This window comes from Nicotiana tabacum, chromosome 17 (genome assembly GCF_000715075.1).
Source record: "Nicotiana tabacum cultivar K326 chromosome 17, ASM71507v2, whole genome shotgun sequence".
Classification (NCBI taxonomy): Eukaryota; Viridiplantae; Streptophyta; class Magnoliopsida; order Solanales; family Solanaceae; genus Nicotiana; species Nicotiana tabacum.
Genome location: NC_134096.1, coordinates 109,550,768 through 109,565,469, shown reverse-complemented (window position 1 = coordinate 109,565,469; position 14,702 = coordinate 109,550,768). Strand labels below are relative to the sequence as shown.

At 35.8% G+C, this 14,702-nt stretch overlaps 2 protein-coding genes across 7 annotated transcripts; one reads left to right on the top strand and one right to left on the bottom strand.

The window, feature by feature from the left end:
• The first annotated feature begins 2,426 nt into the window (after positions 1–2,426).
• On the top strand, positions 2,427–4,416 carry LOC107823215 (protein MOTHER of FT and TFL1). Its single transcript, XM_016649819.2, has 4 exons — positions 2,427–2,743; positions 3,236–3,297; positions 3,654–3,694; positions 4,019–4,416. Exons 1-4 carry the CDS (start codon positions 2,522–2,524, stop codon positions 4,246–4,248), a joined length of 555 nt encoding a protein of 184 aa, XP_016505305.1. The 5' UTR covers positions 2,427–2,521; the 3' UTR covers positions 4,249–4,416.
• Positions 4,417–4,513: 97 nt separating this feature from the next.
• On the bottom strand, positions 4,514–13,938 carry LOC107823214 (lysine-specific demethylase JMJ28). Of its 6 annotated transcripts, none has more exons than XM_016649815.2 (13): positions 12,816–13,936; positions 12,546–12,691; positions 11,249–11,351; positions 11,031–11,163; positions 10,888–10,951; positions 10,087–10,801; positions 8,273–8,602; positions 7,193–7,717; positions 7,024–7,096; positions 6,860–6,945; positions 5,374–5,493; positions 4,925–5,019; positions 4,514–4,841 (listed from the first exon to the last, which is right to left on the bottom strand). In XM_016649815.2, the coding sequence occupies exons 1-12, from the start codon at positions 13,410–13,412 to the stop codon at positions 4,945–4,947; spliced, it is 2,967 nt and encodes a 988-aa protein (XP_016505301.2). In that variant the 5' UTR covers positions 13,413–13,936; the 3' UTR covers positions 4,514–4,841; positions 4,925–4,944. The 6 variants fall into 6 exon arrangements, 5 of the variants coding, with proteins under 5 accessions (XP_016505301.2, XP_016505303.2, XP_016505302.2 ...); XM_016649817.2 differs by having other exon boundaries at positions 4,925–5,016; positions 12,816–13,930; XM_016649816.2 differs by having other exon boundaries at positions 4,657–4,832; positions 12,816–13,937.
• Between the last annotated feature and the right edge of the window lie 764 nt (positions 13,939–14,702).

Below are 14,702 nucleotides of genomic sequence, written 5' to 3'. Positions count from 1 at the left end.
TTTCCAACGTTACCAATTTGTAGTTGTATTAGAAGTTCTAGATATTGGTAGAGTAGGAATTTGCTGTCGGATATGGAGTTTTAATCCGGAAAGAATTCCATTCTTGGGGTAATATTTGGAATATTACAATTAAATCCATATTTAACTCAAAATTTTAAGGGCATAAAAGTCTATCAAAGTTTCGAGGATATTTTAGTCGTTCAACATTTAACATAAATTATTCGTATTTTTATAATAATAAAGAAATATAGATATAGATAAATATAGATAGATAGATATAGATAGATAGATAATATGGTAAAAGATGGTACCAAATGTTCTTATCTATGTAAAATTGGTATATATAGGGCGCTTTAGAATTATTAATAATGAGTAGGACACCTTGATTGGTATTAGAATTCCATACAAATTCATATTAGGAATTTACTGTTACAATTCTAATCTACGGGCAATTATCTTATTTGACGATAAAATTAAAATTTTGGAGGATTTTGATATATCAACATTGTATCCATGCATGGTAAAAGATTTGACAACACTGAAAATGTTTTTGCAAATAATTGAACTAAAATTCGACAACAAAATTAAAACTCATGAAAACCTATCAATTGCATGCACAAAAAGATGATAATGAAAGAGTAAAAAGCACATGTTTTCGGGTCTCATTTCGATTTCAAAGAAAAATACACTAACTTTGAGAAGTTACTGAGTTTTGTTAACTTCTTTCTGCAGCACCACACTTTAAAACTAATATTCATTAAAGAGTTAACAGATGACCTTTAAGTCTAAATCCCATTGAACGAAGAAAATTATTTTCACTCAAATACTAATACCGAAATATGAAATATTTTAGAGTTCCAGTGCAATAGGAATTAGAGTTCGTATTCATAGTTCATATTTTGTGCTCTTATTCAAGTTCAATAAGGAATGCATTATAGAGTTCATTTTCATGGTTTGAATTTAATAATAAAAAAAAGGAGTAAAACATTCTTAATCAGCAATTTTAGACACACACCATAAAGTTTTAGGATTCTACTCAAATAACATTATTAAATTTTACAATTCTATCCAATGCCAAATATAAAAATCGATCAATACTTAGGACTATTTTGGTACATCGACTTTGTGTTCAAACTTTTATAATAATATAGATATAGATAGATAATAGTCATATTTGACTAGTACCGTCAAAAGGGGAACATTTTTTGCCAAGACCGGTCCCTTTAGGGGATACGCCGTGCAAATGTTTGGGCTTTTATTGGGCCAAGCCCATGTTATAACTTTGGGCAACTTCTTGAAAACCAATTTTAGTGGGCTCTTTCATGCAGGCGCCCTAAGGTTCTACGGTACTAAAGTGGATCTTAAATTTGGGCTACTTAGTATATGGGCTATCTTGTACAAGTGAAAAGTGAAAATTATATATATTCACTCAAAGAATACGTAGGCTATCTTTTACGAGTAAAAAGGTTAAAATAGCACGGTCTAGCCAGTTTTCGCACTGATCATTCAAAAATAGTCGGCGTTTGCCAAGTCATTGAAAAATAGCCACTATTTTGCTGCAACAGAGACCGGTCCAGCATAATATACTGGAGTTCGGTGCACCTGTGTATGAACTTCCAGCATATTATGTTGGACCGGTATACTTTGCTGGCTCCAGTATAATATACTGGAGTTCCAGTATACTGGAGTTCAAGCAAAGTATACTGGAACTCCAGTATAACACTCCAGTATGTTATACTGGAGTTCCCAATATATTATACTGGAATTTCAGTATATTATGCTGGAGTATTTTCCGGATATTGAACAGTGTTTTCGTTCAGATTTATCTTTACATAAAAAATGACTAAAATTCGATAACTTTTGAAAGTGTGGCTATTTTTGAATAACCATTTGTAAATCTGACTATTTTTTAAATTTCTCCCAGTAAAAAGTGAAACTTACGAGTACATAAAGTTTCATTAGCCAGAAGTTCAGTATAAACTTCCTTTACATAATTTTGACTTATTTCTAAGAGCTTTAAACCAAAATTGTCCCTTTATATTTTGGGATAGATCTAAATTAGTCTTGAGCATCTATCATTCTTTAAGTTTGCTCAAATTGAGCAAATACTCCATGTAACGAAAGACTCAAAACGGTAGTAACAAATTTCACAGCTCCTTCACAACAAATAGCCTTTGCTGTGTTTTTGTTTTTGTTTTTCCTTCTAATATCGTCACTTAATGCCTGGATATATGTCCCAACAAAACATTTCGGCGGCCCTCAAGATATATATATACTTCTTGTACTGTCGCATTCGCAAATTTTGTTTATTGTTACACACAAGGACTTCTAAACATAACACGTGTTCCCTCAGCAACAACATCAGCGTTAACATGACTGACCATTTCTATACGTGTCCGCTTTACTATATATTTAACATCTCCTAATTATACTCTAATTCCATTTCACCAACTTCAGTCACTTCACAAAATTGACTAGTTTTCCTAGTACGCCCGACCCAATCAGTCAATTAATTGTGAGAATGGCAAGCATGGTAAATCCTCCGAGGTCAGTGGATCCTCTAGTTGTCGGAAAGGTGATCGGAGATGTTGTCGACATGTTTGTTCCGGTGGTTGAATTTACCGTCGAATATGGTTCCAAAAAACAAATATCTAATGGAGTTGAAATAAAACCGGCTGCAGCTGCACAAAGGCCTAGAGTTCATATCCAGGGTTCTCGTGACTCTAATAATCTTTACACCCTTGTAAGTCTGCCTACTAGTACCTCCTTATTCAGTCCCAAATATTACATTATTTTAGCGAAGTGAGATTAATTAATTGTTGCCTTTTATTTTAATTAAAAGAGTATTTTAGGAAAACATGCCATTGAATAATAAATAAGTGCAATTTAGTTAAACAATTCTTATTATTAATGTTTTTAATAATAAATAAGAATTATTTTAATCAAATAACTCTTATCAAAGCGACAAGTAAATAGTACTAGACGGAGTAAACAGAATTCTTCGTACAAATTAAGGTCAATATTTTTAATGAAGTTGAACATCCATTAAAAATTATGAAACCGTTTGATTTTAATAATAGTAATGGTGTCATTTTTTTTATCTGTCGACTGAGTTTAATTTGGATAGAATTTTGTCGTTTATGAATGTAAACATATATGAGCAGTGATTATTACTTTATTAGGGAGAAAATTCGAAGAGGACTTATTGTTGTATCCGCTACTGGATTTTTCGCAGGTAATGGCTGATCCAGATGCTCCTAGTCCCAGTGAACCGACTTTTAGAGAATGGCTCCATTGGTACTTTAATTTGTTTTATTTTCTCCTTCAACTGCACATGCAAATTTTCCACTTGTTTAAGTTATTTCAACTGGCCATCCTTTTTATCTCGATCTATGCACTAATAGGGTGGAGATGTTTTACACAATTAGTTTAGTTTTAACTTGTGATAATAATTTACTTATGGTTACCAATTAATGCTTATCAAAAATTTACATAAAATTACCTAACAAGTGACACTTGAACTTATCTTTGTTTTCGTACTACATCTTGCTACTTCTAAATACGAAAGCAGAAAGAACCTGCATGGTTTTGATATTGAAGTAGAGATGATAATAAGTTGTTTAATTTATATGATGTGGTACTATTTCTTGCAGGATTGTCACGGATATTCCAGAGGGAGGAGATGCCTCCGAAGGTAACTCAATACTTACAATTACGACGAATACGGCTTAATTATATAGTATACATTAAAATCAATTATATAGTATACATTAAAATCTATATACATATACCGAAAAGTGTAATGATTTCCTTTCCATTGGTACAACGTAAGATGTTTTACATCATTGGTGTAGTTTATAATCTATAATGCTCTTTCTATGAAGTTGCTAATGAATATTGCTTTCTTCTTATAGAAGTTCACCTTATAGGTGTCTGATAATGTAAATATTTTTGAGTCTATCAGTACATAAAACGTAATTAAACTTTAGCACTATTTCTTCATGTGATGGGGTTGCAGGAAGGGAGGTTATGGAATATATGGGAGCTCAGCCACCAACAGGGATACATCGATACGTGTTTACTTTGTTTAGGCAGACGGAGGCGGAGCAAGTGCCCCATAAACCACCAGAAAGGCGTGTTAATTTCAACACTCGCAAGTTTGCAAGCGACAATGGACTCGGTCTTCCTGTGGCTGCCCTCTACTTTAATTCACACAAGGAACATGCTGCTGCAAACAAGAAACGTTAGCTAGCTACAAATCACTACCCTCTCTACACTATGTATTTATCATGTTGCTATAGGTTACATATATGTGAATATATAGCTATGTAATTTTTTAGCTTGTGCTTGTTGGCGAAGTACTCTTTCTATGTATAGCTGTGTTCACTATGAATATACATGTAATGTTTTATTATATGACTTTTTTCTCTCTTGACTCATGATTGTAACGCATCTGTTTTTTATACAATGCAAAGAAACTAGGGTTTAAATTTGTATAAAAAGAACTTGGGTGTGGAGTCGCAACAAGTAGCAATTGAATTTATAAATTGATCAATGAATGTTGTTGCGGACACACCAATATTGTTAGGAGACTATAAATCGTAGCAATTAAATTATGGACATCTACAGAGGACCCTAACGAAGCATGTACAGTGAATGTTGAATATACGTTGTCATGGCATTTTGTGTGTTCAATCTGCTTTTCATCTTCAGTTATATACATAACCAATTGTTGACGAGTGACAAGGATCTTAACCTAATCAATGTCTACTCATCCTTTCTTTGTCGAAAAATGTACTATATCCCATTCCCTGGCAGTATGTAGCATGAACCTGCAACATCTATGAGATTGCATAATCAGTTCTGAAAAAGCATATTAAAAACAGTAGTCTTTGTACAGTCTTCTACCAAGTCCTAAACTTACTATTGCTAATAGATCATCTCTCAAGAGGTCGGCACGAGGTCGCGAATCTCTGCAATTGCATTGCTGATTCCACAAACAGCCATTTTCTTCACCTGCTAAACGCATTATAAGAGGTATATTAATCCAATCCTCATGGATTGTACCATACACGAAAATGACATACGGTTTTCAAACATGAGATCTACTTTGGACTAGTAAGCTGGCATATGTAAAAAAAAACGGATGTAGGAGCATTTTTCTTTTGAATTGTAAAGCTAGATCTAGGACCAGAAGTACAAACATTTACACACATTTTTCTCAAACAACATGCTTTTTGCTACTAAACATGAAAGCTAACAGAGGTCTCAGACAAGCATAACGTCAAACAATGCCAATGTTCGGGTTTCTACATTATAGCAGTTTGAACCTGGGGTTTTAGCAACTAAAACAAAGAGTGTTGTGAAACTTGCCTCCAGCACTTTTCCCTTGGCTTTGTGGTGCTCAGGAAGTAGACGAATTTCATCAATTATGTGGATACATTCAGCAACATTTTCAGGCGAGATGAAGTCCAGAACAACATTGATGCATGACTGTAGACAGTGAATAGAATCTTATGTCAGTTATTATGCGCTAAAAGAAACAAAGCTCCCAGATACAAATATACATATGAGACTAGATTCAGTTGAGCTGGTAATATGCACACATGCAATCAATGTTAGGCTGGTCTAAGGCTCTTCTAGACATAGAAGAGCTAATGGTAACTATGGCACAGCTCACAGCATGTTTTAATCAGAACATGGAAAAGTAAAACTGTCGCAAAGTTGGATATGGTGAGAATTGATTTAAAATTGTCACCTAACATACTTTCTGATTTCTTTTTCTCTCTGGATAAGTAATTTGCAATGAGATGTTCACAAATAGTAATATAAAATTTGTAATCATGGTCTTACGTGCCAATAACTTCAACTAACAGTTACCATCAATCACTGCCGTCAATGAAGAGAAGCTTAGAAAAGTGCCAAGGCTCGTTTGCTCTTAAGTGTAAACGCACAACAAAGCATGGGCTTGAGTGAAGAAAGTCGCAAAGGAAGAAATATGCTTGTAATGCAAGAGAAAATAACTATAAAAATAATATATGGATAACAGAATTGAAAATTTACAATAAAGTGAAATATATAGTAAAAATAACGTAAATAAAGTTCAAAACCATAATTTATGATTCAGATGCAAAGATGCATTTTAAATTGTAGGTTTAGGTACGCCGACTTAATTTCTTATATTGGATTTCTAATTTCCTATTCCTAATCGCTCGATCAAAAGTTTCCTATTCCTAATCGTGAAAATTGATATATCAATTTGCCAACTATATAAGTATATATATTGTTTGGTGTCATCCTATTCAAGACAGAGCCCATGGGTAAAGAAGCGCACACCATAGCGCCTTGGTGTCTGCACTGACGTGCCACCAAAGCAAGGCAAAGCGCCCAGCCTGCTTTGCACCTAGTTTCAGGGCCTAAGCGTTCCTCATCCGATCCTTTAAAAACACTGCCACCAATAAGCTTCTGTTAATAATTTTGCAAATTAAAGAGAAATCTACTTCCTTATAAAGAAGTTACAAAGCGGAAGAGTCACCTTAAACGAACCGTCATTTGAATATCGTGGGATCTATTCAATTGATCCAGATAGTCTTTGCTTATAATTATCTCCAAGTCTGACATTTCCTATGTATTTATTTATCCATGACTAACCAGAAAAATTCTAAAGAAGATATAGTAACATACTGTCCTTGGTCAATGGATTCTTCTTTCTGTTTTCTAACTAATTCATGGGGTTAAAACAAGAATTTGCAGTTCTTAATTCTATGTTCAGACTATCCAATATAGTAAACATCTACATGAGCAGTGAGGAAATCGTGTTTGTGGGAAGATGTATGAAGGTCATCACTATAAAGGATACCTTAAGTTGTTTGACTTGATATGGACATCCAGCAGGGATGAGAATCGCTTCTCCAAGATGCTGTTCAAAAGTCCAAGGTTGAATGTCTAAAACGTAATAACATTAAGAATTAGAACTAATTTAATCCAAACGATAAAAGATAAAATAAGACAAAGCAAATATACCAAATTCCTCCTTAAGCCTCAATTTGTGGAATGCATCAAAGAAGAAACTTCGATCAAGAATTGGGTGAATAACCTGCAGCAGGTACATGCCAAAGATATGAAGATTAAGTTAATTTTTATCATCATACTCTTATCTTTACCATGAAACTCTTGGTACAAAGGGCTTTACTTGTTTGGAATAACCAGGCGTGGAGGTGAACTCGCTAGAATGCCTTCTGAGGTACTCTAGAAGCTTTGGGACATCTTGTCTGCGGAAAACATCCCACTGAGCACCTGAGGGTTTTGCTTCTTTCTTTACACTATCGACATCTTCAAAAAGATAATCACTGTCTGAATCTTCAGATCTTTCAACAGATCCAGAGCAGAACAGTGAGACATCAGACTCAAATTCTGAGTCATTTTCATTGTCACTGGAGATATTGCCATCTTGGTCTCCATACCTTTGACCATTTAGTGAGTCAGCAGAGTAGAAAGGTCGTTTAGCAATACCATCAGGCAAGTGGCCGCCAGTTCCATCCTGCAGACAGGATTCTTCTGTATCTCCACTATGCAGGGATGATTTTCCTTTCTGATCACTTGAGTAGCTGGTAGATTCCTTGTGATCTTGAGGCTTCTTATTTTTCATTAAACATTTTATTTTTCTTATTTGTTCCTTGGAAATGGGAACATCGGTAGCACATGCAAGAATATTAACCTGAGCAAAACCAAAGTAATATGAATCAAAATTTCAGTTGTCATCTCACATGCTAGATCAATCTTTATTTCGGACTGCAAAAGGAAATCACATTTAGAACTCTATTGAATGCCATAAGACATGGATCGTTCCAGTCTACTAAAATTTCCCTTTTTCATGCTACCTATGTTGCCGGGACTCTCCGAAACAGTTGTCGCACCTGTGTAGGATCCTCCAAAAATGCACTACTTTTGGAGGATCCGACACGCACCCATCGATATTTTTGGAGAGTCCGAGCAACATAACATGTAACTGAAGAGGTTGGGAGGTGGGGGGGGGGTGTGCAGGATGGCTGAATCACTAAAAGTTTCTATGAACTTTTCCATGCTATATTAGTGCATCTTGTACGATTACTAGCTAGTAGCTTCACAGAAGCAGAGACGTGTTTCATCTTTCAAAAATTAGCAGTCACAGAGAAGATATAATAGATAGGATGGTCTCAATGTTCAATTGCATGCAGCCAAGATAAGTAAACAAACCAAAAAAAAATAGATAATAGCAGATAATTAGGCCTACCACATCATAAGATTCACAACATAGTTTAGTGACAAATTCTGCTTGCGATACTTCTTCAGGTCCACCATAGGAAATATAGATTGAAGGTCCCAAATCTGTTTCTGGCATTTCCGGTGGCAGTTTAACTGCTAGATTTAGAAGACCAGATTTTGGATTCATATACTCTTGAAGTGGCAAAGCCCTCAAGACCTCCGCATAGTGAGCAGGAAACTGTTCTTTGAATAGATGGGAAGAAAGCCATGCTCTAAACTTTACCATATCGCGCTGCATTGTTGCATGTGTTTGCCATTCAAGTGACCCCATAAATATCTGCTTTCTAGCTATTTCAACCTACAAACTGCAGATTATCAGGCCATGATATTCTTTTTATATAAATATGTACACTTTCAGAGACTACTTCATTTTAAAAAGAAAAATGTAGAAAATCAATGAGGATAAGAAAAAAGTATAACATCATCAATTTAAATGATTCCTTACAAAGCACTAGTACAATACAAAATAATTCCTTTAAAAAGATGCTGTAGCTTAATTTTTACTCTATATATCTTTTGCCTTTTTATTTGTTAATTAGTAATTACATAGCATGAGAATTAAATTAAGTATTATACTATTATTTTTCTCTTCCTTTTCTGTTTTTAAAAATGGTGAGAATGCAGGGTGGAAGACTAATACAAATTAGATATATAGATGATAGATCCATCATAGTACTAAACTACTAATCCACCACACCCCCACCCCCCACACCCCCAAAAAAAAAAAACTTTCTAAATTTTACATGACACTATCATTTTTGGTCTGTTCCAAATAGATTGACACCTTTTATTTTTGGGAACTCTTTAATCTTAACATGCCCGTTTTGCCGTCAATTACATGCTCTTAGAGGAGTTGGCAGGGCATGCCGAAGACAATCAGACTGTTAGGAACTTTTGTATGTCATATATATTTAGTGCCTTTCTTGCTTTTTTCTTAAAATTCATGTCCAGCCAAACGCTACCATATAAATGAAACATAGAAAGTAGTCCTTACTGTCCCAAACTGAAGAGAAAAGTCCATAGACAGCTAAGTTCTTCAGATCGTCTACCTTTATTAATATCAACCAAGAAAAACGTACTTAACAGATAAGAATATCTAGGGGAAGAGAACAAATAAGATTGTGCAGCCGATAAAAACAAAATAAGATTGTGCAGCTTCGTTTCAGACTCCAGCTTTTTCATAATTAGAATTATTTAAAGGAGAAGCGCAGTTCTCATCTACATGAATTTAGTCCATGCATCCTTCTAATTTATAATTAAGAGTTAGATGACTATAGCACCCAAGGGTTGGCCAAGCATTTAATGAAGTGGGTGAAAACCATGGAAGGACTAGGGTTCAAAATCCCAACAAAGAAAGAAACGGTAGGTGATTTTCTTCCCGTTTGTCTAAGCCTTGGGGCAAAGTTACCCTGTACATGTATTGGTAGGAGGTAGCAGATAGTCGGTGGAATAGTAGAGGTACAAGAAAGCACTCGGACACCTCCGTTATTACAAAAATAAAATAAAAAGGTCAGACTATAGCCTATCCCAGCCGTTCTTCCTGTTCTGGAGAGAGAGAGAGAGAGAGATAGAGCAAAATTTGTTGTTCTGATAGAGATTTGCCTTTCTACCCCAACTGATATCAACCTTATAAACATAACTTTGTCAATTGCATCCTAAAATATTGTAATTTAGAGGTTAAGTTCTAGTCAAGGGTGATGGTGAAAGAAAATTCTTGTCAACGGCCCGGAGGACATAGTGCATTTTATCAGATATCTAGAGAAGAAAGCATAAAGTACCTACCTCACACCAGTCCGAGTGATTTTGTGCCTTAGCTGCTTCTTTATCTCGGGAACATTTTGACCTTTTCTCAAGGTAAGTGCAGAACATAACAACAGGATCCCAAGACAAATCAGGAGAATTTCGAAGCACATTTCGTACTATAATAGGATGAGCTTCACCCCAGTGTTTCTGAAAGTGTTCAAGGTTTTCTTCACGGAGATTCTTTATAGACGGACAATACAGGAACCTGTCCCGCGAATCTTGTCTATCAGCCACTTTAATGAATGAATCAAAAACAGCATCTTTGTGATCGCTTCCCCTGCATAATGAGCAAGATGAAAAAATGTGTTCCGCGTTCTGAAAGTTGTAGCTGCATAATATTGCTTCAGCACTGATTTCCAGTTCCTTGATCCAAGCGTAGGGAAATACACATCTTAATTCCAGGATGCTATTACTACAACCGCCGTATTCTGCAGGGGGGCAAGATATACTTCCATCAGCACAAGCTTGCAAGTAATGTATCCCCGAGAAACTTTGCCTTGAGGTGCTAGTATGCTTCATCCTTGATGTTCGCTCAAAGTTAGAAGAACAAGCTTGTTCTTCATTAGAACCATTGGATTTGCAATCTTCAGCTAAGCTTCCACGACGGGACTCCCAACAACAATGTAAGCAAAGGCTATATGAACACTCAGAGCAGATTCTGTGGTAATCCAGAATGGAGGTTTTGCAGTTACTACTGCTCAGAATTAAAATAGCATGGATAAGACAGGCAGCAGGTTTAATATCCTTAACAACCAAACTTTTCAGGAGCAGTCAACTTACCAGCTATATAATTTTCCTTCTCCTGCTGAAGCCTGCTGAACCTGAATGTCAGGTTGCTGCTTTCCTATAAAATGTAAAATATGAATAGATATCTCAAACTCGGAAAAATAAACAAATCCCAGAGTGTCAAGTAATAACAGTACCCGATATCTTTGCTTCTATCTCCACTTCAATTCTCTGCTCTTCATTTATTTTTTCCAGTACAGGAAGAAGCAGGTGGACCAGATGATAAAGTAGCTGGACTTTTTGAACCTTCCTTTTATGCCTACAGAATTCCTGGTACAGTTTTGTTCGTAAACAAGAGAATCAGAATTAGATAAGTACATACAATGGCTCAAATTCAGTTTCACGTTTGTCAGACCTTATGACTGGAGGGCTTCAATTCATTCCTTTTGCAGATCCGACAGCTACAGGCTCCACGGCAAACAGGACATGCCCCTCTAATTTCTTGCTTCTCCAAATACCTAAAACAGATCAAACATCAGAACTTTCACGTAACAAGTTGTTCTTGTTACATATCCACATTTCATCTGAACCTAACAACATTTTAGCAAGCAACTGGCCTGCTTCCAGTTCAGTTTGCAGCTGGATTGGCATCACTTGCAGGCTGCAGCTCCCGCAACCATAGGGGCACAGCTTTAGGCATTTCTGGAATATAACTTCAAGGTACCATTCCTCCACACATCAAAAACCGATCGTGTCTTGTTTCCCTCGACATCAGTAACAACACTTTCCACAGGGGATTTGCCAAAAGACTTGGCTCATTTGCAGAGGTTGATTAATTGATGTCAAAAGCAATAACTTCACAGGTGCCATTCCATCAATTTTAAGTTCGTTAATGAACCTTCATTCTGTGTGCCTTTCGATGAACCAATATTCTGGAAATATCCCATCTTCCCTTTCCAATCTGACAAAGCTGAAAATTTACTTGAAGGAAAGTTCCGTCAAGAACTCGGTAATCTTCAGCTAAGCTTGAAAAAATGTAGGTAACTGTTAACTTATTCTTACGTATCCTCCCCCCCTCCCAGTAAATTACTATCTTTTACCGGTTCTCATTTGGTTATAGGGAGAGAAACATCCACAAACATTTACATCCCACGACTTTCCACTACCCCCCCCCTATACAGTTCCTTTTTTCCTATGCTTTTTCTTCTCTAACAGAAAAGACTTTCCAAACACAAGCTGTTCAAATCACCTGAAGTGGCAGGACACAGCAGCATAGCAGAAGCAATAAGAAAAATACAGCTCACCGTCTTGTCAAATGTCAAGGACATCCTAAATAGTCCTTTTTCATTTCTTACCAACTCATAGTTCTAAGATCCATGCCAACAGGTTAAAGTCATTAACATCCTAACTGAATGTCGTCCTAATTTGAGAGTATCAGATGCAGCCAATAACAATTATTCTACCCACTTATAGCTAGTTGTAAGCTCCTTGAGAAAAGGTTAAAGTCATTGAACAATCTAGCTGAAGATAGTTCAACTTTTAAGTACCAGAATCAAAGGCAGATGGTATAACTTGCCCGCGAATGTATTTAACACTAAAAAAATGGTTCCAATACAAATACTTCTGTATACAGGAGAATTGTGAGAAAACAGGTAACCATACATAAATATAAGTAAATTAGTTCAAAAACTAAGGAAAGCAAAAGATCAAACCTTTCTTTAATACAATCCAGACAGAAGAATTGTTTCTTACACCTCGAACACTTGATCAGAACCCGGTAGCTGCTTCTTCTACACCAATGACACTTCCTCCTGTTTACTCTACTTAAATTCTTCCCGTTCTTAGCAAATGGCACGGCCTAATCACCAAAAAGGCACCCCACATTCATTACAACAGTTATCATGTATGCACAACAATAACAATTTGAAAGAACATCAGTTTTTGGAACTAAAATAAAAGCTCACACGAAAAAAAGAAATAACCTGCATTGTACTAATTGGAAGGGGTTCAATATTTTTTGATCGGAAACGCCTTAACGAAAAGGGGCTAGAGCTCGAATCCAGGCCTAATTTTATGTCTAAAACAGAACCTGCATTGCTGAAATTCTCCGTGGGTGTAGGAGGAATAGCCATTACAGCATTAGGGAATTCTCTCATCAATTCAGCACTATCATTCTTTGATTCTTTATCTTTTTTCTTCTCTAATTGTCGTTTCAAGAAAACCCGAATCAACTCTAACGGCAAATCCCCTCTTTTAAGTTCCATTCTCCTCAAAGCTTCATCTAATGCCTCTGAAACACAGGGTTTAGGCTTGAGGGGTTTCTTCTTCTTCTTTAATATTCTCAACCCAATTTCAAGAGACCCTTTTGAATTCTGAATCTTGGGCTTCTTCTTGTTTTTCGTATTTCTCATGATTTTCAGCGACTCCGGTACCTTCTGCTTCTTATTCCTGTGACGGCCTTGAATATAGTGAATTTCACAAAGCTTTTTCCCTTCCACTACCCGCCGTTTGCACCGCCATTGCCGGCCGTCCGTTCTGTTACACCGGAGATCGTCCGGCAGAGCACCGTTTTCCGCCATTTGGGTGTCTCTATTTTCCAAGAAAATCCAAAACTTTCTCAGAAAAATCGAATCTTGGAAGTACAAAATGTTGAGGGAGTTTCTGCGACTAGGGTTTAGTGCGTGATTTTTTTTGTTATGTGTGTGTGTTTAATGAGATATTGATAGACAGATAGTGTGTACTTTGTGTGTGGAGTGATGGAAAAAAAGAGTCCTAATTTGTCTTGGAAGTTTCAATTGAATCACAAGTGGAATCTATTTGACACTGCATCATCCAATAATGACCCCCTCACTTCTGTAGTTTTATATATATACTGTATAGATGTGTGCATCTGATCAGTCCCACACAATCAGGAACTCCCAAATTCAGACTGTGTAGCTTAGCAGTGAATGAATCAGAAAATTTTTGAATTGCATTTTGATGAGATATGGCAAAATTCAGAGAGACTCTGTTTGTCTGTGAATGAATTTTTCTTTTTTTGTTCAATGAGATAATGTGTTCGATTGTATTTTTCTGATTCATTTATATTTTTTCGTTGTTTGAGATTGAGACGTAGTTGTTGTTCTGTTCCGTTGAGGGATAGAAATGATTTTTGTATTTGAATAAGATTGTTGCATAGATCATATTGTTATCAAAATGATATTTTTCTCTTTTTCACTTTTTGGCAGAGAATACATTAATAGGGTTGGTTGGATCGTTGGGATATCAAGATTCTTAGGAAAGTTTCTAATAAGCAGCTTAAAACATGATGTGGTAGTTTGGATATCAGATAGCAGTTGGTACGTTCAAATAATGTACTTGATCATAGTTTGGATTTTTGGTACCGCCCTGTTCAAGTAGTAGTACTAAGATTCAACAATTTGGAAGTGTGATTTTGTGCATTTTCAGCAGCAAAAATGGCTTGGCATCAAGTGTAAGTTTTGGTCTGGATTTTTTGTGTATTGATTACTTTTTCCATTCCTGTTGACATTTCCCGACCCCAAAATTTCTGAATCTGCTACTTATCTGTAGACTGTAGTTAAGGTTGTGGCTGAAGAGGCAACTATTAAAATTTGTTTGGTACGGAGATAAATTACCAACATTTAAGAGAATTTAAGTCAATTTATTAAAAAGAGATGGTCTTTTAGCAGAATTTAAATCAATTTGTTAAAAAGAGATGGTCTTGAAAAACACTCAGTTATATATATATTTTTGATGTTGAGTTTTTCTGTTGGTCAATTCCGGGATATCAGAAGATAGCAATTTTTGTTAACCTTACTTTTCAAGCAAAATATTAAGACAAAGACATTACCAAAACTAGTGCTACTTGT

What these genes read in the sequence shown, in the direction of transcription:
- LOC107823215 (XM_016649819.2), top strand. Translation starts at nt 2,522, where the DNA reads ATGGCAAGCATGGTAAATCCTCCGAGGTCAGTGGATCCTCTAGTTGTC. An exon ending in TTTAGAGAATGGCTCCATTG is followed by an intron (nt 3,298 to 3,653) that starts GTACTTTAATTT and finishes TATTTCTTGCAG; the next exon opens with GATTGTCACGGATATTCCAG. An exon ending in GGGAGGAGATGCCTCCGAAG is followed by an intron (nt 3,695 to 4,018) that starts GTAACTCAATAC and finishes ATGGGGTTGCAG; the next exon opens with GAAGGGAGGTTATGGAATAT.
- LOC107823214 (XM_016649816.2), bottom strand. Translation starts at nt 13,412, where the DNA reads ATGGCGGAAAACGGTGCTCTGCCGGACGATCTCCGGTGTAACAGAACG. An exon ending in TTCCAATTAGTACAATGCAG is followed by an intron (nt 12,692 to 12,815) that starts GTTATTTCTTTT and finishes TTTGGTGATTAG; the next exon opens with GCCGTGCCATTTGCTAAGAA. An exon ending in CTGGATTGTATTAAAGAAAG is followed by an intron (nt 11,352 to 12,545) that starts GTTTGATCTTTT and finishes GATCTGTTTTAG; the next exon opens with GTATTTGGAGAAGCAAGAAA.